The sequence below is a fragment of the Bos mutus genome, chromosome X, assembly GCF_027580195.1.
Source record: "Bos mutus isolate GX-2022 chromosome X, NWIPB_WYAK_1.1, whole genome shotgun sequence".
NCBI classification, from domain to species: domain Eukaryota; kingdom Metazoa; phylum Chordata; class Mammalia; order Artiodactyla; family Bovidae; genus Bos; species Bos mutus.
In genome coordinates, this window is record NC_091646.1 from 50,271,736 (window position 1) to 50,298,052 (window position 26,317).

At 40.1% G+C, this 26,317-nt stretch overlaps 1 protein-coding gene across 8 annotated transcripts in view; it reads left to right on the forward strand.

Annotated features, from left to right (window-relative positions):
* SYTL4 (synaptotagmin like 4) overlaps nucleotides 1-26,317 on the forward strand; it is a 98,901-nt gene that overhangs the window by 52,850 nt on the left and 19,734 nt on the right. For 6 of the 8 annotated variants that reach the window (XM_070366432.1, XM_070366433.1, XM_070366431.1 and 3 more), the window contains 8 exons: nucleotides 10,418-10,589; nucleotides 10,831-11,046; nucleotides 11,183-11,292; nucleotides 11,530-11,632; nucleotides 21,170-21,271; nucleotides 21,746-21,821; nucleotides 22,463-22,553; nucleotides 22,666-22,769. In XM_070366432.1, coding sequence (XP_070222533.1) covers nucleotides 10,480-10,589; nucleotides 10,831-11,046; nucleotides 11,183-11,292; nucleotides 11,530-11,632; nucleotides 21,170-21,271; nucleotides 21,746-21,821; nucleotides 22,463-22,553; nucleotides 22,666-22,769 — 912 coding nt within the window. In that variant the 5' untranslated portion in view covers nucleotides 10,418-10,479. Of the gene's footprint in view, nucleotides 1-6,379; nucleotides 6,478-10,417; nucleotides 10,590-10,830; nucleotides 11,047-11,182; nucleotides 11,293-11,529; nucleotides 11,633-21,169; nucleotides 21,272-21,745; nucleotides 21,822-22,462; nucleotides 22,554-22,665; nucleotides 22,770-26,317 lie in introns of all 8 variants that reach the window. The other 2 variants (XM_070366434.1, XM_070366436.1) reach the window with 1 other exon arrangement.

Sequence of the window (26,317 nt, forward strand, 5' to 3'; positions counted from 1 at the left end):
CTCCAGCCAGACTCTCTGTCACCACAACTCAGGGAGTTCACCGGGCCCTGCCTGTATTTGTCCTCCCTGCACTATGGCCTGGAAACTCTCTCAAGACAATGAGCCTGGAAAGTCAGAGGGCTCACCCTGTTTGCTTCCTGTCTCCCAGGGATAACAGTCCTCCATTTCCTGATACTCAGTGTCTTCAAAATTACCATTGTTTTATATATTTTATTCATTTGGGGAGGTGGAGGGGGTCCAGGCAGGGTAAAAATCCATTCTTGGCCAGAAATAGAAGGCCACCGACATTTTATAATCCCCAATTTTCATGAGCAATTGTAATTTGTAGCTCCATTTCAGTTCTAATTTTTCAAAAAATGCATACATCATCATGTTTCTTGACATAGCTAGATCAGTTTTAAATATCTATTCAAAAGTATACAGAATGACACGCAGCAATGCAAGTCTCTCCATATCACTCATCAGTTTCTGTCTAAAACATACTATCATTTGCTTAATGATAGCAGTTTCATTAAGGGTTTCTTGGTTAAACTAATGTCCTTTGAAAGACACTGGTTCACTTTTTCATTTTCAGTGAGCTATAAACTTTACCAAAATTGTCCATTGCCCTTGGCCCAAACAGCAAAATGCTTTTGTCCTATCACTTAAGTGGGACATGACTGATGATGGAATAGGATTTATAAGCAAAACCATCACATAATTACTACCCATAGGTTTAGAGGAATAATTTAATACTGGTTCAGTCTTTTTACCGTTAAGCGTGGGTCAGTTTTTCTGGAATTCTCTGTCATCTCTAAAGTTGTCAGCATAGTTTCTCACTGAATAAAAGGCCTGAAACTTTAAACTTAAATGCAGTTTAACTCACAATTCATCTGTATTCTTTAATAGAAAATCAATGTCACTTTGTAAGACCCAGTTACATCTTAAAGAACAAATACACATATAAAAACTGACAAAAATAAAAATAGCTAAACCTTAGAGTTTAGCACTCTCTCTGTTCACATCACTTTGCTGCTGCTGCTGCTAAGTTGCTTCAGTCGTGTCCGACTCTGTGCAACCCCATAGACGGCAGCCCACCAGGCTCCCCTGTCCCTGGGATTCTCCAGGCAAGAACACTGCTGCATATTTTAAAAACTCATGAATCTTTATAATAAACCCAAGACAGTAGGTACCGTTTTCTTCCTTTTACCAGTGAAGAATTTGGGAATTCCCATGTGGTGCTAGTGGTAAAGAACGCCCCTGCCAGTGCAGGAGACATAAGAGACATGAATTCGATCCCTGGGTTGGGAAGACCCCCTGGAGGAGGGCATGGCAACCCACTCCAGTATTCTTGCCTAGAGAATCCCATGGACAGAGGAGTCTGGAGGGCTACAGTCCATAGGTTCACACAGAGTCAGAAATGACTGAAGCAACTTAGGACACATGCACAGTTTTCTTCCTTTGACCAATGAAGAAATTGAAGCACTGAGAGGTTTGGTAGCTTGCCCAAGGTCACACAGATAGTCATTAATGAAGTTGGGATTCATACTCAGGCAGTTGGGGTCCAAAGGCCATGTTTTTGGCCTGATACCAGACTGCCTCAGGAATATAAAAACACTTTGCTCTCAGCTCTAGTGCCACTCTTCAGTTTCTGTGAGTTTAAATTTAAACATATAAATACAAATAGATTTCTGGGTGAAGACATTCAGCAAAGTTTATTGATCTCATATTGTGTATCAGACACTGTGCCAAGTAAGCTCTTGGGGGTACTAAGTCCAGATACAGTACCTACCTTCAAGAAGGCCATATTTGGTAGAAGTTTCTAGTTTGAGCATAAGTATTACCATCTTCCCATTTACATGTGCCATGTGCATTGCATGTTTGAGAGAGGGAGGGGTACCGATGTGCCCAACAAATTAAACACAAAAAAATCTGTTTTATTTGCTGGCCACTACACGGACATTATTTGATATTTTTCTAATTCACATTAGTTTCTGTTTTGGGAATACCACAAAGATTTTAAATCAAGCACTGTTCTTACAAGGAATTCTATGTCTTTGATGGTCTTTTTTTTAATATTTTGGTCATTGCCCAAGATCATATAACTGATAAAAATCTTTGCTCTATTTAGCTGGTCTTCAGAATTTAAGTGGAGAAGGCAATGGCACCTCACTCCAGTACTCTTGCCTGGAAAATCCCATGGATGGAGGAGCCTGGTAGGCTGCAGTCCATGGGATCACGAAAAGTCAGACACGACTGTGCGACTTCACTTTCACTTTTCGCTTTCATGCATTGGAGAAGGAAATGGCAACCCACTCCAATGTTCTTGCCTGGAGAATCCCAGGGACAGGGGAGGCTGGTGGGCTGCCATCTATGGGGTCGCACAGAGTCAGACACCACTGAAGTGACTTAGCAGCATCAGCAGCAGCAGCAGAATTTAAGACAATTAAGAGAGCTCCCCCACCCCTTCTTGAAAACTAGCTCTGTTAGTGTTGGTGTTAATGTTCTCTTAATCTACAGGAATAGGGTATAAAATAGATATATCTCTTTAGATAAATAATTCTACATATGTTCATTATACCAAGATTATTGTGTTGTTTAAGTTGTTTACACACACTAAGTTTTTATCTGCTGTGCTATCAGTAATTGAGAGATGTATATTAACCTCTGATTTTAAAAAACTAATTTATTTATTTTAATTGGAGGCTAATTACTTTACAATATTGTAGTTAACTTCCCATTTTGATGGTAGATTTTTCAATTCCCTCTTGCTTCCTGGTAGCTCAGTGGTAAAGAATCTGCCTGCCAGTGAAGGAGACATGGGTTCAATCCCTGAATTTGGAAGATCCCCCAGAGAAAGAAATGGCAATCCACTCCAGTATTCTTGCCTGGAAAATCCCATGGACCGAGGAGCCTGGCAGGCTACAGTCCATGGGGTTGCAAAAAAGTCAGACATGAGTTAATGACTAAACAATAGCAGCAACTTGATTTGTAGGTATTTGCATTACAATATTTTCCTGAATTTTGAGTAATAAGTATTTGTAACTTTATAACTCAATGCACCATCTTTCCTAAAATATCTTCTTGTGGGCAGGAAACCCATAAGATGTTTCATCTGAGTCTTGATACCCCACAACTAACGTGGAACAAACTGTCCATCAGAGCTTGGGTTTGGACACTCATGTTATCTGAGCTGGGGTTCTTTTCAGTGGATAATCCTTACACTTTTGACTGGATAGTGATAGTTGCTCAGTTGTGTTTGACTCTTTTTGGCTCTGTGGACTATAGCCGCCAGTATACCTGTAATTGAATTTCAGTGAAGGACTAAAGTTTTCTTGGGCTTTGGTCTCTCCATTAAATCCTAGTACTGTGTTTGTCAATTGGGAGAAAATGAAAGATCACAGGTTTTCTGTGATGCAAATCTGTCTGGCTTTCTTATTTGTGCCTCAGTATTTTTTTGAATTCTATTTTTCAAAATGTAATGTGCTATTTGCCATAAAAATATATCACTTAAGTCTTTGCAAATACCTTGTTTTCGTTTATGAATTTCTAGGAAACATGCCCTATGGTATGGGCATGGTGGTGGTGGTGAGGCAGGGAGCAGGTTTCTTCTTTAAGATGTTAATGATAGGTTTAGTACAGTTATGAAATTATGATTTCTTCTTTGGCATATGAATTATTAAGAAGTATCTTTAAATTTCCAAAAAGTATCAGGATTAAAGATTATTTTTTGTTGTTGACTTCATATTTAATTTTCTTGAGGTCAGAGACCATGGTCTGTATGAGAATGGGTTTCTTTGAAATCTACTGAGACTTGCATTATAACTTAGTACATGATCATTTGGTGGGGCGGGCAGTAAATGTTCCAGCTGGATATAGAATTCTACATATGTTCATTAAATTAGACCTATTTTGTTCAACTTGTCTTATATTTAGTAATTTTTTATCTGCTTATACTATTAATAATTGAAAGAAGTATGTTATTTCCCCTCTTTTTTTAAAAAAAATTCTATTTTATATCTTGACTACACCTATCAGTATAGTGCTAATTTACATAGATTGCATCATATTTTCTTTTTAAATTGAAGTATAGTTAATGTTAAAGGAAATGAACCCTAAATATTCATTGGAAGGACTGATGCTGAAGCTGAAGCTTCAGTACTTTGGCTACCTGACGTAAAGAGCCAACTCATTGGAAAAGATCCTGATGCTGGGAAAGACTGAAGACAAAAGGAGAAGGGGACGACAGAGGGTTAGATGGTTAGATAGCATCATCGACTCAATGGACATGAATTTGAACAAACTCCGGGAGACAGTGGAGGAGAGAGAAGCCTGGCATGCTGCAGTCCAGGGGGTTGCACAGAGTTGGACACATCTCAGTGACTAAACAACAATAATAATAGTTAATATACTTTATTATATGTTACTGCTAAGTCTCTTCAGTCGTGTCCGACTCTGTGCAACCCCAGAGACGGCAGCCCACCAGGCTTCCCCGTCCCTGGGATTCTCCAGGCAAGAACACTGGAGTGGGTTGCCATTTCCTCTCCAATGCATGAAAGTGAAAAGTGAAAGTGAAGTCGCTCAGTCGTGTCCGACTCTAGTGACCCCAAGGACTGCAGGCCACCAGGCTCCTCCATCCACGGGATTTTCCAGGCAAAAGTACTGGAGTAGGGTGCCATTGCCTTCTCCGTTATTATATGTTACATATAGTTATATGTAAGGTATACAATATAGTGATTACAGTTATTAAAGGTTAGACTCCATTTAGAAGTGACAGTGATAGAGTTAGTCACTTAGTCATGTCCGACTCTTTGCAGTCCCACAGACTGTAGCCCGCCAGGCTCCCCTGTCCATGGAATTCTCTAAGGAAGAATACTGGAGTGGGTAGCCATTCCCTTCTCAAGGGGATCTTCCTGACCAAAGGATTGAACTCAAGTCTCCTGTATTGCAGGCAGAATCTTTATCATCTGAGCCACCAGGGAAGCCCAGACTTCTTTTATAGTTATTATAAAATATTGGCTATATTCCCTGTGTTGTATCCTTTTGGCTTATTTTATATGATCTCTCATTTTGATGGTAATTTTTCAGTTTCTTTCTCTAGTTGTACATAATCTTCTGTTATATATTTGGAGGGATTTTCTGAGTGCATGTTAATAAAACATACTTGATTTTTTTAACTCTATGTAGTAGTCTTATCTTTTATAATGATTTTATTATTTTTAAATTTTATTTTTTAGCTATTAATATGACTGTCTCAGCTTTATTTTGGTTTTCATTTACCTGGTATATCTTTTTTCCATCTTTTTACTTTCAGTCTTTCGTGATCTTTATGTTTTAGATGTGTCCCTTGTGAAATGGCACATACCTGGATTTTTAAATTTCATGTAGTCTGTTGCTGCTGCTGCTGCTGCTAAGTCACTTCAGTTGTGTCCGACTCTGTGCGACCCCATAGACAGCAGCCCATCAAGCTCCCTGTCCCTGGGATTCTCCAGGCAAGAACACTGGAGTGGGTTGCCATTTCCTTCTCCAATGCATGAAAGTGAAAAGTGAAAGGGAAGTCATTCAGTCATGTCCGGCTCTTAGCGACCCCATGGACTGCAACCCACCAGGCTCCTCCATCCATGGGATTTTCCAGGCAAGAGTACTGGAGTGGGGTGCCATTGCCTTCTCTGATGTAGTCTGTTAACCTCTGTATCTTAAAGTATGAATTTTACTTATGCATTTAAAAATGTTAGTTGATATATTGGAGCTTTTTTTTTTTTACCATCTTATGTTTAGTTTTCTATTTATTTCATTTTTCTATGGTTTTTCTCCTTGCCTTTAACTTTTTTTTTCCTTATTCTATTTCCCCATTACTGACTCTACAAGATCACATCTCAAGTGAGCTGGCTAGTAACAGGGTTAACATTGAAAATAGCAACCTATCATCTAAGGTGAGGTTGAGGATGGAATGTAGCTTTACTGAAAGTAGTCAGATTGGCAAGTGATAGGGCAGAGGAGGCAAGAAGCTGATGGAGGTCATGGCTTATATATTCTCCTTGGGGATGAGAATTAAGAGTATTTCCTCAAGACTACCTAAGAAAGGGCCTGTGAAAGAGGCTTAGCATCTTATAATTCAGTAAAGACCAAGAAATAGTGAAGTCAAGAAAATGTTGATACTTCCAGAACCTGTGTAGCTTTGCTGTGATGTTTATATGCTCTATTATCTTGTTAATAATTAGTTTAATTACTTTTTATTACCTTTGTCATGCTGATGGATTCTAAAAGTCTACCAGGCTCCTCTGTCCATAAGATTTCCCAGTCAAGAATACTAGAGTGGGGGGTTTCCTAAGTGGCTCAGTGGTAAAGAACCTACCTGTCAATGCAGGAATACTGGATTGGTTGTCGTTTCCTTCTCCAGGGGATCTTCCTGACTTAGAGATCGAACCTGGGTCTCCCACATTGCAGACAGATTCTTTACCATCTGAGCCACCAAGGAAGCCACCAACCGAACTAAAGGCAAGTAAAAAGACTTATAGATGACAGCGAGGGTACAGCTGAGGTTGTAGACCAGCAATTATTTAGGGCCTGGGTATAGGAGCAGACAAGGCAGACTATATAGCCTTGGTACAGGTTTGGGATTTTGATGGACAGTTGCTGCATTGGGATGAAGGTGCATGGATATGGAAGATATTGGTGAGAGTGGTTCAAATGTAGCACTATCTGGAGTCCAGGATGGATAGGGAAGGAAGATAGATCAATGGGAGGCAAGTAGACCAAGAGAAAGTAGAGGGAAGGCTCAAGAGACTGTGGTCTTGGTAAGGTTGTAGATAGGTATAGTGGGATTAAGCTGTAATTGAAAAATAGGGATTCTTGAATTTAAGATTTCAGAGAGTCAGTCCTGGTTGGTCAACTCCATGAGTGAAAAATAAAGGGAAGATGTACAGTATTAGCAGTTCCATTTTGTTGTCATGCTATCTTTGATTCCTCAATGACACTCTTACTTCCTTGGCTTTTACTACTAGTTGGTCTCATTATTGTGCCAGTGTGCTTGTCTCATCACAGAACTCTGCTGCCTCTCCCTAAATATCAGTTTTCTAATAAATTTGGTTTTGCTTTCATTTCCAGTGTGTCTGTGCCATCCTTGGTCTTTAATTGCCAGTCAATTGGTGATACCTAGTTTATCCAGGAGCCGCTGATTTTTTGGGCCAGTTCTTCAACCATAATCACACATATGGGAATTCATTTCCACAGTGCTTTTGATTGCTGTGTTCAATATTTTATAATTGTTTTGGCCATGGGCCTGCCTGGATAGAGCCAGTGGAGCACTAGCTCTTGAATGCAATTGCCTGGGCTTGAATCCTAGCAACCTTGAATTACCCTCTGTTTATTCTTGGGCCAGCTAACCTAACCTCTCCTGAGTCCTCATCTATAAAATGTGGATAATAATAGTACCTCATTCTTGGGGTTGTTGTAAGCATTAAATTAATGTATGTCAAGTACTTGTTGCCTGGTGTGTAATAAATTCTCAATGAATGGAACTATTGGCGTTGATGATGACAGTGATGCTGATCAACAGTGGTGGTGGCATAAACAGCACTTTGTGCCAAATACAGTGTTAGGTGCTGGGCCAGATACATAGAATGATGTTGAAAAAGTCCTTCTTCTCATGGAGAGTATATATTCTCCTTGAGGGTGAAAATTAAGAATATTTCTTCAAGACTTCCTAAGAAAGGGCCTATAAAAGAGGCTTAGCATTTTATAGTTCAATAAAGACCAAGAAATAATGAAATCAAGAAAGTGTTGATATTTCCAGAACCTGTGTAGCTTTGGTATGTTGTTTGTGCTCTGTGTGCTCAGTCGTGTCTGACTCTTTGCGACCCCATGGAGTGTAGCCCACCAGGCTCCTCTGTCTGTGGGATTCTCCAGGAAAGAATCCTGGAGTGGGTTGCCATTACTTTGTTTGTACTCTCTATTATTGTCTTGTTGGTAATTAGTTTTAAAAAGTGAAAGCACTTATGTAATTTCAAGGGAGAACAGAGAAGGTAAGTATGATCCTCATTTTTGACTCTCAGTATGACTACAACAAAACTTCTTGCCTTACTTCTATACCTGTTTCTTCTCTTATAGCCCCTGTCACTGTTACAACTCTTACTAGCCAGGTGTTTAACTTTGACATGCCCACTAGGCATCTTTGCCTTCACCTTCATTCTTTCCATTCAGTCAGTCACTCCATTTTGTCAATTCTACCTCTCAAACCTATTTGTGTTCTCTTGTCTTTCTGTTCTGGTTTAGGTCTACCCTGCAGCAGATTCAGTGAGTACATGTATTCCAAATGTGTGTTCAAAACACTGATGGGATTTTTAGCGCACATTATTCAATTTTCTTGACACCTTTGAGAAGTTGTTCATTTTGTAGTTGAAAAACCAGAGGATGACAGAGATACAGTGACTTTGCCCAGTTGGTTAAAAGCATAGTTAAATAAACTTAGGTTGTCTTTTTGTCCAGTAATCTGTCTTCTTTGAATGTTTTCTTTCTTGAAATTTAAAAGTAAAACTTATGTGTAAAAAAAATCAGAGCTGTATAAAATAAAAAGTAAAAGTTGCCCCCCTCAGTTCTGCTTCTCAGGAGGAACCAATGATAATGGGTTTTGTTCTAGACTTTTTTCTTTGCATATACAAATGTATAGATAGATACTTTAGCAAACAGATCATTCAAGTATAGTCCTAAAATGACTCTTATTTTTCACTCAAGATCTATTTTCATACAGATCTACCACATTTTAAAAATGGATGCGTAGTATGCCATCATATGGAAATATTATTTTGTTTAATGATTTCTTTGTTAAAGAACTTGCTTTTGCTCTTACAAATAATATTACAATAACCTTCTTGTACATACACCTTGCATACACATTTATGTGAATATTTCTATTAGCTAGATTCTTAGATGTGGTATTGCTTGCTTTTGGAGTATGCACATTTTATAATGTGTTATTGAATCTGAAGCTTGAATAATTTGGCCACCTGATGCAAAGAACTGACTCATTGTAAAAGACCCTGATGCTGGGAAAGATTGAAGGCAGGAGAAGGAGATGACAGAGGAAGAGATGTTTGGATGGAATCACTGACTCGATGGACATGAGTTAGAGCAAACTCCTGAAGTTGGTGAAGGATAGGGAAGTTTGGCGTGCTGCAGTCCATAGGGTCGCAAAGAGTCAGACTTGATTGAGCAACTGAACAACGATGTGTTATAGTACTTCAATTTGTCTTTTGAACCAGCCTTTCATACTATAGCTAGAGTGATCTTTGTAAAACAAATTTGAGTATGTGACTTCCCAATATCAAAAACAAAGCAGCAACAAAGGTGTTTGATGGATTTTTATTCGCTGTGTCATCAATTTACAAATTCTTAGTTTTTAAGAGTATTTGAGAATTACATAATCAGGTTTCCAGCTATATTTCCTACCATTCTCCCCAACAAACAAACATATACTCTGTTCTATAAGGCAAAATCCACCTGTTCTATAAAACCTTCCACATGTATGTAGTTCTGTCTCTTCCCTCTCTAGGCAAGATAGAACAAATTACTCCCTTCTCTAAGTTCCCACAACAATTTATTATCCCTCTAAGAGTCAGACACGACTGAGCAACTTCACTTTGACTTTTCACTTTCATGCATTGGAGAAAGAAATGGCAACCCACTCCAGTGTTCTTACCTGGAGGATCCCAGGGATGGGGAGCCTGGTGGGCTGCCATCTATGGGGTCGCACAGAGTCGGACACGACTGAAGCGACTTAGCAAGAGTGCTTAGTACACTGTACTGTGTTTGTGTGTACCTTTCTCCTTTGTGATCTTCTTCAGCACAGGAACTGTGCCTCACTCATCTTTGTATCTGTAGCACTTTGCACAACGCCTGTCAGAGTGGGTTCTCAACAAATGTGGGTGAAATAGGTGAAGATATTCTTGAGGTAGTGTTAGCAATAAGAACTTTGGGAGATAGAGTAGGTGATGGGCATTTTGAAGTGTAGCAGAAAGCTGACTGAATCCAGGACGGTCAGGAAAGGTTTGGAAGGAAATAGGCTTCAACTGGCAGAGGTCCCTGTGTGCTTTTCTCCACTACAGAGATCAGCTATCTGATTATTTGACTTAATAGATTTGTGACTTGAGAACATTAAAAGTATTGAAAATTAGATAATTGAGGATCCACTTGGTAGAAGGAGAATTTGACTCAGCTGTTGTGTCCTCTTTCCAGACTAAGATGCTTATGTTGAAAGACCCAACTGTTTGCCAGAGTCATGAATAAATTTTTCTTCTTGAAAACTTAGTCTCTTCATTTTCAGGGTAGGAGTTGCCTGGAAGTGGGAATGGCGCGTTGGTCACATGGGCTGTGTTGTCTGTTGAGCCTGCTCAAGGGGGAAATAGTTATCTGTGCAAAATTAGTTTTTATCTTATTTCAGGCAAATCTGGTGGCCTGGTAGATTTGAAGAAAGAAGAGTAGAAGGAAAAACTAGGACAAGTCATGTCGGAGATACTTGATCTCTCTTTTCTGTCTGAGGTGGAAAGGGATTTGATCCTCAGTGTTCTACAAAGAGATGAGGAACTCCGAAAAGCAGATGAGAAAAGGATTAGGTAAGAGTCCCAGAAAAATCATGTTCCCAGGCCTTTAACCAATGATAACTGGACTTTTCCTTATACTTCTTATCTAACTTTCAGAGGAACTTGTGTATGAGGTTTACAACTCCTCACTGGGTCAGGTTGGGCTCTGTTGCTTTCACAGAACTGAATAGTCACTGTCTCCACCTCTCAACCCATCTCTATCCAGCCCATGCAGCCTCCAAATCACTTGTGCTTCTCTTTTGGGTATTGGCAGGCGACTGAAGAATGATTTACTGGAGATAAAAAGGAAAGGGGCCAAAAGGGGCAGCCAGCGCTATAGCAATCGGACCTGCGCCCGGTGCCAGGAGACCCTGGGCCGTTTGACTCCCAAGACCAACACTTGTTGGAGTTGTAATCATCTGGTGTGTCGGGACTGCCGCGTTCAGGAAAGCAATGGTACCTGGAGGTGCAAGGTGTGCGCCAAGGAAATGTGAGTGTTACTTAGAGTTGAGAGAAGAAAGAGGGCCCCAGTTGTGGTTAGCATTTCTCCCTTTGTCCTTTATTAGTTGAATGTCAAGGGCCATTTTTAAAAAATCCATTTCTTGTTTTCTTTTATTCCTTCCCAGAGAGCTGAAGAAAGCAACTGGAGACTGGTTTTATGACCAGAAAGTGAATCGCTTTGCTTACCACACCGGCAGTGAGATAATCAGGATGTCCCTGCGCCGCAAACCTGCAGGTACCAGACATGTTGGGATATGGTTCCTTGAGGTGCTTGACTTCAGTCATAGACCCTCTGGTGTGGAATCTAAGTGTATTCTTACAGGTGGTGTGTCTTCCTTCATTCCGTGGGCTCAACCCATTTGTGGGCAACATAAAGACTATGTTGCCATCCTTTCTGTAAGCATGCTGTGTTCCCCTTCCCCCACATCCCCCCCATCATCACCCATATGCCATGCTTTTGTTTGTCTTGAAGTGAATAAAAGAGAGACAGTGGAACAGTCTCTCCTTCATCAGTCACAATTGGGTGATATCTGGCCAGGAAGAAAGATCATTCAGGAGCAACAGAAGGAGCCCAGGTAAGAACCAAGCAATCATTTAAAGAAAAGACTATACATGCCTCTAATTGTTTTATTTTTTAACTTCTATTTATAAAATAATAGATATTCATTGTTGGAAAATTTGGAAAGTACAGAAAAGAGTAAACAAGGAAGAAAAAAAATTCCTAATCCTGTAACCTACATATAAACATTAACATTTTGGTATATTTACTTTTTTTTTTATAAGAACAATTTGAAGACAAAATACAAATAACACAAACTCATTATTAAACATTTAACCAGTATAGAAAACAATAAAGAAAACAACAAATCACCCAAAACCTTACTACCCCAGTATTCATATTATATGAAGTTATTTCAGATATGTTTTTTGCATATGTATAGATAAAGGGATGGGTGGATGGATAAATCAAAAAAACTTTTATAATATTGGATCATAATATATTAAATTAAAAGCTTTGGTTCATTATACTTGAATTTAACAGAATAAACACAGGAATCACTAATCTTCAGATGAATGTTTCTTTACTGTAAAGGATATTAATCATTAATATCCCTCTAAACTTAAGAAAAAATATTATGAAAACCACCGAGCAGTTAGTCATTTTTGTGTAGTATCTTTCTGGTAACAGCCTTATCAAGCTATAATTCGGACCATGTAATTCACCCATTACTAGTGTACAATGACGTAGATTTTACAGAATTGTGCAACCACCACCTCGATTGATTTTATAACTTTTTATTACCTTAAAAACAAACCCTTGTACCCTTTAGCTATCACTGCCCCCCACCCACCTCCATATCATTCCCCATCCCTAAACAGTCTCTGATCTACTTTTAATTTCTGTGTTGGACATTTTATTTAAATAGAATCATAAAATATGTGGTCCTTTGTGACTGTTTTGTCTCACTTAACATAATGTTTTCAAGGTTCATCCATGTTGAAGCATGTATCAGTACTTCATTTCTTTTTATTGCCAAATAATATTCCATTATATGTAAATACCCCCATTTGTTTATCCATTCATCTGTTGATAGATGTTTGGGTTCTTTCCACTTTTTGGACCAATGCTATTATGAACATTTGTAATGAGTTTTTATGTGGACATGTTAGTCCCTCAGTCGTGTCTGACTCTGTGACCCCATGGACTGTAGCCTGCCAGGCTCCTCTGTCCATAGAATTCTCCAGGCAAGAATACTGGAGTGGGTAGCCATTTCCTTCTCTAGGGGATCTTCCTGATCCAGGGATTGAATCTGAGTCTTCTGCATTGCAGGCAGATTCTTTACTGTCTGAGCCACTATACTTTAAAAATAAATTAAAAATAATGAAATAAAATACTTAGGGAAAAAAGGAATTGCTGTTTATATACTTCTTTTCTATAACCCAAGGGAGGGGTTACAAAGGGATAGAGATACCAAGGGACCATTTCATGCAAAGATGGACACAATAAATGACAGAAATGGTATGGACCTAACAGAAGCAGAAGATACTAGGAAGAGGTGGCAAGAATACACAGAAGAACTATACAAAAAAGTTCTTCATGACCCAGATAACCACAATGGTGTGATCACTCACCTAGAGCCAGACATCCTGGAATGTGAAGTCAAGTGGGCCTTAGGAAGCATCACTACGAACAAAGCTAGTGGAGGTGTTGGAATTCCAGTTGAACTATTTCAAATCCTAAAAGATGATGCCAGCAAATTTGGAAAGCTCAGCAGTGGCCATAGGAGTGGAAAAGGTCAGTTTTCATTCCAATGCCAAAGAAAGGCAATGCCAAAGAATGTTCAAAGTACTGCACAATTGTACTAGCAAAGTAATGCTCAAAATTCTCCAAGCTAGGCTTCAACAGTACGTGAACCAAGAACTTCCAGACGTTCAAGCTGGATTTAGAAAAGGCAGAGGAACCAGATTTGAAATTGCCAACATCTGTTGGATCATGGAAAAAGCAAGAGAGTTCCAGAAAATTATCTACTTTGGCTTTATTGGCTACTCCAAAGCCTTTGACTGTGTGAATCACAACAAACTGTGGAAAATTCCTAAAGAGGTGGGAATACCAGAGCACCTTACTTGCCTCCTGAAAAATCTGTATGCAGGTTAAGAGGCAACAGTTAGAATTGGACATGGAAAAAAAAAAAAAAAAGAATTGGACATGGAGCAACAGACTGATTCCAAATCAGTAAAGGATTATGTCAAGGCTGTATATTGTCACCCTGCTTATTTAACTTATACGCAGAGTGCGTCATGTGAAATGCTGGACTGGATGAAGCACAAGCTGGAATCAAGATTGCCAAGAGAAATATCAGTAACCTCAGATATGCAGATGACACCACCCTTATGGCAGAAATAGAAGAACTAAAGAGCCTCTTAATAAAAGTGAAAGAGGAGAATTTAAAAGCTGGATTACAACTCAGCATTCAGAAAACTAAGATCAGGGCATCTGGTCCCATTACTTCATGGCAAATAGATGGGGAAACAATGTAAACAGTGAGAGACTATTTTGGGGGGGCTCCAAAATCACTGCAGATGGTGACTGTAGCCATGAAATTAAAATATGCTTGCTCCTTGGAAGAAAAGCTATGACCAAGATAGACAGCATTTAAAAAGCAGAGACATAACTTTGCCAACAAAGGTCTGTCTAGTCAAAGCTATGGTTTTTCCAGTAGTCATGTATGGATGTGAGAGTTGGACTATAAAGAAAGCTGAGCAGCGAAGAATTGATGCTTTTGAACTATGGTGTTGGAGAAGAATCTTGAGAGTCTCTTGGACTGCAAGGAGATCCAAACAGTCCATCCTAAAGGAGATCAGTCCTGAATATTCATTGGGAGGACTGATGCTGAAGCTGAAACTCCAATACATTGGTCACCTGATGCGAAGAACTGACTCATTTGAAAAGCCCCTGATGCTGGGAAAGATTAAAGGCAGGAGGAGAAGGGGACAACAGAGGATGAGATGGCTGGATGGCATCACTGACTCGATGGACATGAATTTGCACAAGTTCTAGGAGTTGGTGTTAGGGAATCCTGGAATGTTGCAGTCCATGGGGTCGTAAAGAGTTGGACACGACTAAGCAACTGAACTAAACTGAAGGGAGGGGCAAAAGATAACTTGGGGATACTGGGTTTCAGTCTCCTGAAATTCTCGTGTCTTGTTGTTTTTCAGTCTCTCAGTCATGTCCTACTCTTTGCAACCCCATGGACTGCAGCATACCAGGCTTCCCTGTCTGGCTCACTCAGTCTTAAGTGTCTGGTCTCACTCAATCTAGCTCTATATGCATCCTCTAGTTCATACCAGTGCCCTGAGAGATGACATCCCACAGAAGGCTTGTCTGCCTTGGTTGGGGTGCCCATTGATATCTGGTGTATAAATCTTGAGGATTTTTGTTTTCTTTATCTTACCCCAGGATTCCCTACTCATTCACTTGATCTGTACACATTGGAAGATGTTTTGCCAAGCTAGATCTTTCTTCTGTTTTATTAGCCTTCACTTTTCAAACTTCATATCTTGAGGCTTTATTCCTTTCCTCATTTGGTTGCTGCTGGCGAAGTTTTGACTTTTTATTTGTGTTTTTTCCCCCTAACTTTCCCTCATCCGAAGAGAAATGAGATTTTATCATGTTTTATATGATTGATGAAAAGCAATATAGAAATATATCAAATGAGTCCCCAGTAAGTTTACTTTTTCTGCCCCAGATAGTTCTTATTGTCATTAATAATTCTGGTGTATAGACTGCCATACTGTCTCAATGTACAAATATGAGTTGGATTCTTAAAATTTTAATTTCTTTTTACAAAAGGATCATACTGTATACATTGTTGTTGTTCAGTTGCTAAGTTGTGTCTGACTTTTTGTGACCCCATGGACTGCAGCATGCCAGGCTCCTCTGTCCTTCATTATCTCCCGGAGTTTGCTCAAATTCATGTCCATTGAGTTAGTGATGCTGTCTAACCATCTCATCCTCTGCTGTCCCTTCCTCTTCCTGCCTTCAATCTTTCCCAGCATTAGGGTCTTTTCCAGTGAGTCAGCTCTTCACACCAGGTGGACAAAGTGTTGGAACTTCATCATCAGTTCTTCCAATAAATAGTCAGGGTTGATTTCCTTTAGGATTGACTGGTTTGATCTCCTTGCTGTCCAAGGGACCCTCAGGGGTCTTCTCCTGAAAATATAACATTGGCATCTTTCTATGTCAATGATTCGACATAGAAATGATTCGAAAGCATCAATTCTTTGATACTCATCTTTCTTAATTCCTTTCTTTGGGCTTCCCTGGGAGCTCAGATGGTAAAGAATCTGCCTGCAGTGCAGGAGACCCGGGTTTGATCTCTGGGTCAGGAAGATCCCCTGTAGAAGGGCATGGCAACCCACTCCAGTATGCTCGCCTGGAGAATTCTATGAACAGGAGTCAAGTGCCTACAGTCCATGGGGTGGCAAAGAGTTGGACACGACTAAGTGACTAACACTATGCTTACTACGCTTTCTTAATTCCTTCAGTATTTTCATCACCCCATTTTTGAACTTGGTTTCTATTAGACTGAAGAGATCTATTTCGTTGTTTGTTCCTTCAGGGGAGTTCTCTTGGTCTTTTAACTGGGAGTGGTTCCTCTGCTTCTTTATTTTGCTTATGTTTCTCTTTGTGAGTTTAGGAGAAACAAATATCTACTTTATTCTAGAAGGGCTGTTTATCTGCAGGAGTGTTCCTGCATAGCGTAGTGTGTTTAATATTTTTTTGGCATGAGGGCTGTTTTTGGTTTGGATGCTTGCTGTCTCTTTCCTCAGTGTGTGTTGGCTGTTATCCCCTTAACAGGGAGAGTGCAAGTGCGCTCCCAGGAAGGCAGGTACAGCAGTTGGCACCCGGTTGTGGGGCCCTCAGTGGTAGCAGCAGACTGTGCCCTCTTCTGGGGTTTGAGATGGCAGTGGTGGCTCGCACCCACGCCTGGAGCTTTTGTAGGCAGTGCCTTGCCAATATGAGAGTACATGGTTGGGGAAAGAAGCTTCTATGGCGAGCCCACCCCTCTCCTAGCTCACCCCCCTCTAATGGCACCTTGGCTCTCTGGTGGGCCCAGGCTTCTTCTTGTACTACCGTTATGTGGCGCACCGCACACTAGCCCCCTCAGGCTGTCTTTATGTAGGCAACCCCAGTCTTCTCCCCAGCTCTGGCCTCTATAACCTGATACTCAGCACCTAGCCCCCACCCGCCCCAACAGACCAGTGTCTCAGGCTGGGGAATGCCATTGGCACTGTCTATGCAGGTCCCTGTCTGCTTTGCCCTCTGCAGACCTGTTACTACACTCTGCTCTGAGGCTCTAAAGCTGCCCCTCTGTCCTGGCTGATCTCTCGCCAGTGAAGGAACTTTCCTATGGGTGGAACCCTTTTCTCTTTCACAGTTCCCTCCCAGATCCCTCTCAGGGGCACAGGTCCCAGTCCTGATTCCTTTCTCTCTTCCTTTTTCCCTTTGTCCTGTCCAGTTATATGGACATTTTTTTTGCCCTTTGGAAGTCTGAGGTCTTTCAGTAGGTATTCAGTGAGGATATTCAGTGAAAATATTCAGTAGATATTCTGTGAGAATTGTTTCACATGTATTTTTTATATATTTGTTGGAGAGGTGAATTCTATGTCCTACTCCTCTGCCATCTTGACCTGATCCCCAACCATACCAATTTTTGATGAGGATGTAGAGCAACTGGCATTCTCATACAGTGCTGGTAGGAACGTCCAATGGTGAAGCCACTTTGAAAAAGAGTTTAGTAGTGTCTTAACCAGTTAAACGTGCACCTACCTTGTGAATCAGCCTTTAAATTTCTAGATATTTACTCAAGAGAAACACAAAAATACGTCCATACAAAGACTTGTGCATGAATGTTCATAGCGGCTTTGTGATTGCCAAAACCTAGAGATAACTCCAGTGTCTATCAGCAGGTGAAAGGATAAACTTTGCTTTGTTTATACAGTGGACTACTACTCAGCAATGGAAAGGAATGGATTACTGATACATGCAGCAACATGGATGAATCTTGAAATAATCATGCTGAGTGAAAGAAGTCAAACAAAAAAAGAGGACCTACTGTATGACTCTGTTTATATAAAATTCTAGAAAAATCAAGCTAAATGTTAATGACAGCAGATCAGCACTTACTTGAAGACAGGTCTGAGGAGGGAAAGATGGACTATGAAGGAGCATGAGGAAACTTTGGGGAGTGATAGACATGTTCAGTAGCTTAATTGTGGTGATGGTTTCACAAATGTATACATATAGCTGATTCATGTCGATGTATGGCAAAAAACATAGTATTGTAAAGTAATTAGCCTCCAATTAAAATAAATAAAAAAACTCATCAAATCAAACACTTAAACACGTGCACTTTATTAATGTTAGTTATAGCCCAAGGTGCAAATGGAAAAAAAATGACAGAAAAATATAACATTGGCAGGGGTCTGCCTCATTCTTTTTGTTCTCATATGGTGTGTCATTGTATGTATGTACTATGATTTTATCCACACAGCCTTGGTTGGGTGACTCATCTGTTTTAGGTGATGAGCCCCTCCCCTTCTTTTGTGGATAAGAATGGCTTTTATTTTCTGAACTTGATTGAACACATCTGACATCACTGGTCATAATGTAATTTCTGAAGCCCACTGCTTCTGGCTATCTATGACTTCTTGTCTCATTGAACCCAGAAGACTTTCATTTATCCTAAACATGAAAACGGATTAAGTGGCCATAAATGATATTTTTCATAAAATTATGGAGCCTCACAAATAATCTAATTCAACTCCCTTATTTTTGCAGAAAAGAAAGCAGGGTAAGTGATTTACCTCAGATCATTAGATAGTTAGAGCCCAGGACTCCCATCTCTAAGTTTATTTTTCTACTGCACAGATGTCAAATAATTGCTTTTTTGCCCTAGAGCGGTTTGTATCAGCTTTGGATCAGTACATATTAATCTTTAGGAAAAAATACAAGCAGAAAACACTCTCCATGGACCACTATTAAGCTATCTCTCTAGAGGAATGGTTCTGCTTTGGGTTCTTTGTTCTTTGGAGCAAAGAGAGAAAAAGAATGATTCTAAAGTGAAAATGAAATCAAGCTCCCTGCGTGTTTTTGACTATAAAGCTAATATATCTCTCAAGAAATGACACTGTTTCACCTCTGGCATGCCCTAGGATTTCAACCCCTGCTGTTTGTTTTCATAGAGATATCTCAAATATCATGTTATGATAACTTGGAAAGTTTATTCTCTCCTGCCTAAGACGTTATAGATTTTGGCTATTTCATTCTGTGTTCTTTTCTTATTAATTCCTTCATTTGTTTGTCTATGAATGCCTACTATTTTCCAAGCACTGTTTTAGGCAATAGTATATACTGGTGACGACAACAAAGTTCCTTGCTTGAGGAGTGTAGATTTGGTAGTGGGGGACACAGACAGTAAGTGAATAATCAAGTAAATATATGTCAGATGTTGACAAGTGCTGTGGAGAAAAATGAAGGAGTCTAAAAGGGAGTACCAGGAAAGCGTGTATGTATGCAGGCAGTTTTATCTAGGCCAGTGCAGGGAAAGGCTTAATAATAATTAATAATTATTATACATAATTGATAATAACAATAAATAATAATAAGATGACATTTGAGAGGAGACAAGCAAAGAGGACACAAACCCTGAGAGCATCTGGGGGAAAGAGATACTTTCTAGGCAGAGAAAGCAGCAGGTATAACAACCTTAAAGTGGGTTTGTGTTTGGCAGTATGAGTCATCTGGAACTGACAAACAAGGGGAGAGGGTAGGGGATAAAGACAGAGGCTGGGTGAAAAGCAGATAATGTAAGATTTTGACACTTGTAAGGACTCTGTCTTTATTCCGAGTTAGAAGGAGGGCTCTGAATGATGTGATATTATTTTTTTTAATTGGGGTAAAATTCACATAAGGTTAATCATTTTAACAGTTTTGAAGTATACAATTCAGTATCTTTTAGTACTTTCAGAATATTGTGCAGCCATCACCACTGCCTGATTTCAGAACATTTTCATCACTCCAAAAAGAAACCCTGTGCCCGTTAAGCAGTCACTCCCCATTTCTGCAGCAACTATTCTGCTTTCTGTTTCTGTGGATTTGCCTATTCTGGACACTTCCTATAGATGGAATCATACAGAATGTGGCCATTTGTGTCTGGCATTTCACTTTAGCATAATATTTTCAAGGTTCATCTATGTTGTAGCATGTGTAAAACTTCATTCCTTTTTGTTGTCAATAATATTTCGTTTTATGGTTGTACCACATTTCCTTTATCGGTTCATCTGTTGATAGGCATTTGGACTGTTTCCACCTGTTAGCTATTGTGAATAATGCTTCTGTGAACATTTATATACAATTTTTTTGTGTGGACACGTGCTCCCAGTTCTCTTGGGTAGATACCTATGAGTGGAATTGCTGAGTTTGTGTGGCAATTCTGTATTGGATATATATATTAATATAGTGTATATATATGTGTGTGTATTTATTCCACATTGCCAGGCTTGCAGGATCTTAGTTCCGCAACCAGGGATTGAACTTGGAAGTGTGGAGTCCTAACCACAGAACCACCAGAGAATTCCCTGGGTTTATATTTTTAAAGCTCATTTTAGCTGCTGTGTTGAGGATAGATTGTATGGGGACAAGGGCAGAAGTAGGGAGTTCAGTTAGGAGATTATTATTATAAGCATTCCTTGAGGTAAGGGATCCAGGAATTGTGTCCTTCCCTTTAGAGATGAGGACTGTTGTTTTGAATGCCCAGGGTCATCCTTCATTAAACTGAAAAGAAATTCTGGTCTTCTTAATAATATCTTCAAAGCATACTGCTTATTTATGAACATACTTTAAGCCCCACTGAAGGCATTTAGTCAAGAATTCAGTCAACAAATAATTGAGTGCCCAGTCTATGCTGGTTTCTCTGCTAGGCATTGGGAACTTAGCAGTGAACAAAATATGTGATCACTGATATCCTGCAACTTAGTCTAATGGAGGAGAAAGACACTAAACAAGTCGTTTGTTTATCAAGCAAATTATCAAACAAATTAAATAATTTGTATAAAAGACATCAGGTTGCTTTAGGAGCACATAGAAAGGCTACTAATCCATACTTGGGGTTGGGGCATGGTCAGAGATGTGGAGGAATTGACATGTAAGGAGAGACTGGAAGAATGAGTAGATTTAGCCAGGAGTTTCAAGTAAACAAGAAAAATGGCCACTGTGACCATCCCGGGCAGAGAGAAGAGGGAAGAAAAGCAGCTTTGTCATATTCAGGGAACCAAGAGAGCTTCATCATTCCATAATGTAAAGTATAAGGAGAGGTGAAAAATGAGTCTGTAGAGATGAGCAGGGGGTCAACTCATAAGGATTTTCTTGCCATGCTAAGGAGTTTGAACTCAATCCCAAGGGCAATAGAGAACCTCTGAGCAGTTTTAAAAGTGTACTTAGCTCTTAGAAAGATCACTTAGGCTACCACTGTGAAGGAGTTGGAAGGAAGCCCAACACCCAGCAGGAGAGCCCACTTTCTTTATGTGTTGGCTCTTGGTTTTTATTGTAGCATGTCATTTGAAGTGCCCAAGCTGAAAAGTGGAAGGAGTGTACTGGAAGCCGAGAGTGAGAGCCTGGATAGCTATACAGCTGACTCGGATACCATGTCCAGGTGAGATGTCCCCAGTCCCGGCCGTTCTGCTCAACCGAGCTCCCGTTTTGTTCTCTAGAGCCAGGGTGTGGGGTTCCCCTGCCTTCAGTGTTCCTGACTTCTGTACTTGGTAAGGCGAATGAAGTAATTTCTCTGTTGCTGCAAGTCTCCCACTAGCACTTCTTTGAGCACAGCCTTCTGGAACACACTAACTTCCACAGGCTGCTGCATCTTGGAGAGTGTTCTTGGACCCCTGGACCAGCAGCAATGGATGCTGCTATCCCTTAGGCATGGGGGTGTGAGTGTTTGTATTTGTACAAAGCTACTTATCTGATTGTCTGCATTCCTTCAAGGTGAATCAGATGTGAAGTTTACCTTCTGCATTTGGTTACTGACCTTAAGCCAGTGGCTTTCCTTCCACAGAGCTTGGGTCCCTGGATAGATGGGGAAGGGAGGAGGAGGTGATTTTATTACAGTTTCTGTATCTGCCCCCAGGAGAGACTCACTGGATAAATCTGGCCTTTTTCCAGAATGGAAGAAGATGTCTGCTCCCAAACCTCAAGTAGAAAAGGTAAGCTTTAGTTACTGGTTGGTTGATCTCTGTCTTTCTGTCTTTGTGTCTCTCTCCTTCCTTTCTCAGGAAGAATTTAAATTAAGAATTGAAGCAAACAAATTTTAGTTCAAATATCTGTGGTAGCATTTTCTAAGGTTTTGGTTGAAACATGAGAAAATAGGTTTTAGAGAATGAACTTATGGTTGCCAGGAGGAAAGATGAGGAGAAGGGATAATTGGGGAATTTGGGATGGACATATATACACTGCTGTATTTAAAATGGATAACCAACAAGGGCCTACTGTATAACATGTGTAACTCTCCTCAATGTTATGTGGCAGCGTGGATGGGACGGGAATTTGGGGGTAGAATGGAGACATGTATATTTATGGCCGAGTCCCTTTATTGTTCACCTGAAACTATCACAACATTGTTAATCAGCTATATCCCAATACAAAATAAAAGTTTAAGAAGTTAGTGTAAACCACAAACAAAAAAAAATAGATTTTGTGCAACTTCTTAGGATTAAGTTAAAGCCCTAAGATTAAATTAATCTTTAAGTTTGTCATAATTTGGTGAATATCTGAGTCTTCTTCCCTAATCAACTCTTCTACCTACCCAACTGTCTTTTTCCATTATTTTGCCCTTATCTGTTCCTAGGAAGCTCAGCTTAGGGGTCAAAATGTGGTATCTGTGGACGAAGGTGAAATGATATTCAAGAAGAACACCAGAAAAATCCTCAGGCCTTCAGGTAGCTGGTTTCCCTTCATGGCCTTTTGAGATTGATGTTCAGAATACTTGGTGGGTTATTAGTATGGAGAAGAGTATGTTTCTTTTGCTTTGGTTTTTGATTTTCCACTCAGAATATACTAAGTCTGTGATCGATCTTCGTCCGGAAGATGTGGGGCATGAAAGTGGCGCCCTGGGAGACAGGAGCAAATCTGTCCCAGGCCTCAGTGTGGATATGGTAAATACCCTTGTATTTCACTTGGTAACCATATGAAAAATTATATATATAAAGTTGACTTTGGGCCTCCCAGGTGGCACTAGTGGTAAAGAACCTGCCTGCTAATGCAGGAGATGTAAGAGATATGGGTTCAATCCCTAGGTCGGGAAGATCCCCTGGAGGAGGGCATGGCAACCCACTGCAGTACTCTTGCCTGGAGAATCCCATGGAGGATTCTGGGAGGAGCCTGGTGGGCTACTGACCATAGGGTTACAAAGAGTCAGACACGACTAAAGCAACTTAGCATGCACACAAGCAAAGTTGACTTTACTACCTGATACTCTCAATTTACCTGTTTAGTTCCTTAGGAAAAGGTAACATGAATTTTGATTTCTCTCTCAATTCTAAAGTAAATCTGGTTGCTAAATTGCTTAAAGAAAGAGATTATATTTCACTATCTCTTTTGTTTTCTAAACATTGCTTGATATATGGTTGGAGGCTCAAGTAAATACTTCAGTCAGTCAGTTCAGTCGTTCAGTCATGTACAACTCTTTGCATGCCAGGCTTCCATGTCCATCACCAACTCCTGGAGCTTGCTCAAACTCATGTCCATTGAGTCAGTTTCTCCTCTTGCCTTTGATCTTTCCCAAGCATCAGGGTCTTCTCAAATAAGTCAGTTCTTCGCCAGGTGACCAACGTATTGGAGTTTCAGCTTCAGCATCAGTCCTTCCAATGAATATTCAGGACTGATTTCCTTTAGGAGGGACTGGTTTGAACTCCTTACAGTCAAAGAGACTCTCAAGCGTCTTCTCTAACACCCCAGTTCAAAAGCATAAATTCTTTGGAGCTCAGCTTTCTTTATGGTCCAACTCTCACATCCACACATGACTACTGGAAAAATGATAGCTTTGACTAGACGGACCTTTGTCAGCAAAGTTATGTCTCTGCTTTTTATTATGCTGTCTAGGTTGGTCATAGCTTTTCTTCCAAGGAGCAAGTGTCTTTTAATTCATGGCTGTAGTCACTATCTGCAGTGATTTTGGATCCCCAGAATATAAATCTGTCACTGTTTCCATTGTTTCCCCATCTATTTGCCATGAAGTGATGGGACCAGTTGCCACAATCTTAGTTTTTTGAATGTTGAATTTTAAGCTAGCTGTTTCACTCTATTTCACTTTCATCAAGAGGCTCTTTAGTTCTTCTTCACTTTCTGCCATAAGGGTGGTATCATCTGCATATCTGAGGTTATTGATACTTTCCTAGGAATCTTGATTCCAGCTGGTGCTTCATCCAGTCTGGCATTTTGCATGATGTTAAATAAGCAGGGTGACAATAACTTTCTGCATGTAAGTTAAATAAGCAGGGTGACAATATACAGCCTTGATGTACTCCTTTCCCAATTTGGAACCAGTCTGTTGTTCCATGTCTTGTTCTGTTGCTTCTTGACATGCATACAGGTTTCTCAGGAGGCAAGTCAGGTGGTCTGGTATTCCCATCTCTTTCAGAATGTTCCACAGTTTGTTGTGATCCACACAGTCAAAGGCTTTAGCGTAGTAAATGAAGCAGATGTAGATGTTTTTCTGTAATTCCATTACTTTTTAAGTGATCCAGCAGATGTTGGCAATTTGATCTCTGGTTCCTCTGCCTTTTCTAAATCCAGCTTGAACATCTGGAAGTTCTTGGTTCACGTACTGTTGAAGCCTGGCTTGGAGAATTTTGAGCATTACTTTGCTAGTGTGTGACATGTGTGCAAGTGTGCAGTAGTTGGAACATTCTTTGGCATTGCCTTTCTTTGGCATTGGAATGAAAACTGACCTTTTCCAGTCCTGTGGCCACTGCTGAGTTTTTCAAATTTGCTGGCATATTGAGTGCAGCACTTTCACAGCATCATCTTTTAGGATTTGAAATACCTCACCTGGAATTCCATCACCTCCACTAGCTTTGTTCGTAGTGATGCTTCCTAAAGGTCACTTGACTTCACATTTCAGGATGTCTGGCTCTAAGTGGGTGATCACACCATCGTGGTTATGTGGATCATTAGGTCTTTTTTGTATAGTTCTGTGTATTCTTGCCACCTCTTCTTAATATCTTCTTATTTTGCTAGATCCATACCATTTCTGTCCTTAATTTTGCCCATCTTTGCATGAAATGTTCCCTTGATATCTCTGATTTTCTTGGAGAGATCTCTAGTCTTGCTCATTCTTTTGTTTTCCTCTATTTCTTTGCATTGATCATGGAGGAAGACTTTCTTATCTCTCCTTGTTATTCTTTGGAACTCTACATTCAGTTGGGTATCTTTCCTTAACTCCTTTACGTTTCACTTCTTGTCTTTTCTCAGCTATTTGTAAGGTCTCCTGAGACATCCATTTTGCCTTTTTGCATTTCTTTTTCTTGGGGATGGTTTTGATCGCAGTCTCCTGTACAGTGTCATGAACCTCTGTCCATAGTTTTTCAGGCAGTGTGTCTATCAGGTCTAATTCCTTGAATCTATTTGTCACTTCCACTGTATAATCATAAAGGATTTGTATTAGGTCAAACCTGAATGGTCCAGTGGTTTTCCCTACTTTCTTAAACTTAAGTTTGAATTTTGCAATAAAGAGTTCATAATCTGAGCCACAGTCAGTTCCCAGTCTTGATTTTGCTGACTCTATAGAGCTTCTTCATCTTTGGCTGCAAAGAATATAATGAATCTGATTTTAGTATCGACCATCCGGTGATGTCCATGTGTAGCATCATCTCTTGTGTTGTTGGAAGAAGGTGTTGACTATGACCACTGCATTCTCTTGGAAAAACTCTGTTAGCCTTGCCCTGCTTCATTCTGTACTCCAAGGCCAAAGTTGCCTGTTACTCTAGGTATCTCTTGACTTCCTACTTTGGCATTTCAGTCCACTATGAAGAAAAGGACATCTTCTTTTGGTCTTAGTACTGGAAGGTCTTGTAGGTCTTCATAGAACCATTCAACTTCAGCTTCTTTGGCATTAGTGGTTGGGGCATAGACTTGGATTACTGTGATATTGAATGGTTTGCCTTTGTAACATGGATCATTTTGTTGTCTTGAGATTGCTCCCAAGTACTGCATTTCAGACTCTTTTGTTGACTGTGAGGGCTACTCCATTTCTTCTAAGGGATCCTTGCCCACAGTAGTAGATATAATGGTCAACTGAATTAAATTCACCCATTCCAGTCCCTTTAGTTCCCTGATTCCTAAAATGTCGATGTTCACTCCTATCTCCTATTAGACTACTTCCAATTTACCTTGATGCATGGATCTAACATTCCAGGTTCCTATGCAATATTGTTCTTTACAACATCGAACTTTACTTCCATCACCAGTCACATCCACAACTGGGCATTGTTTTCTCTTTGGCTCAGCCTCTTCATTCTTTCTGGAGCTATTTCTCTACTCTTCTCTAGTAGTATATTGGGCACCTACTAACCTGAGGAGTTAATCTTTCAGTGTCATATCTTTTTGCCTTTTCATACTGTTCATGAATACTCAAGTGGTTTGCCATTCCCTTCTCCAGTGGACAACATTTTGTCAGAACTCTCCACCCTGACCTGTTCATCTT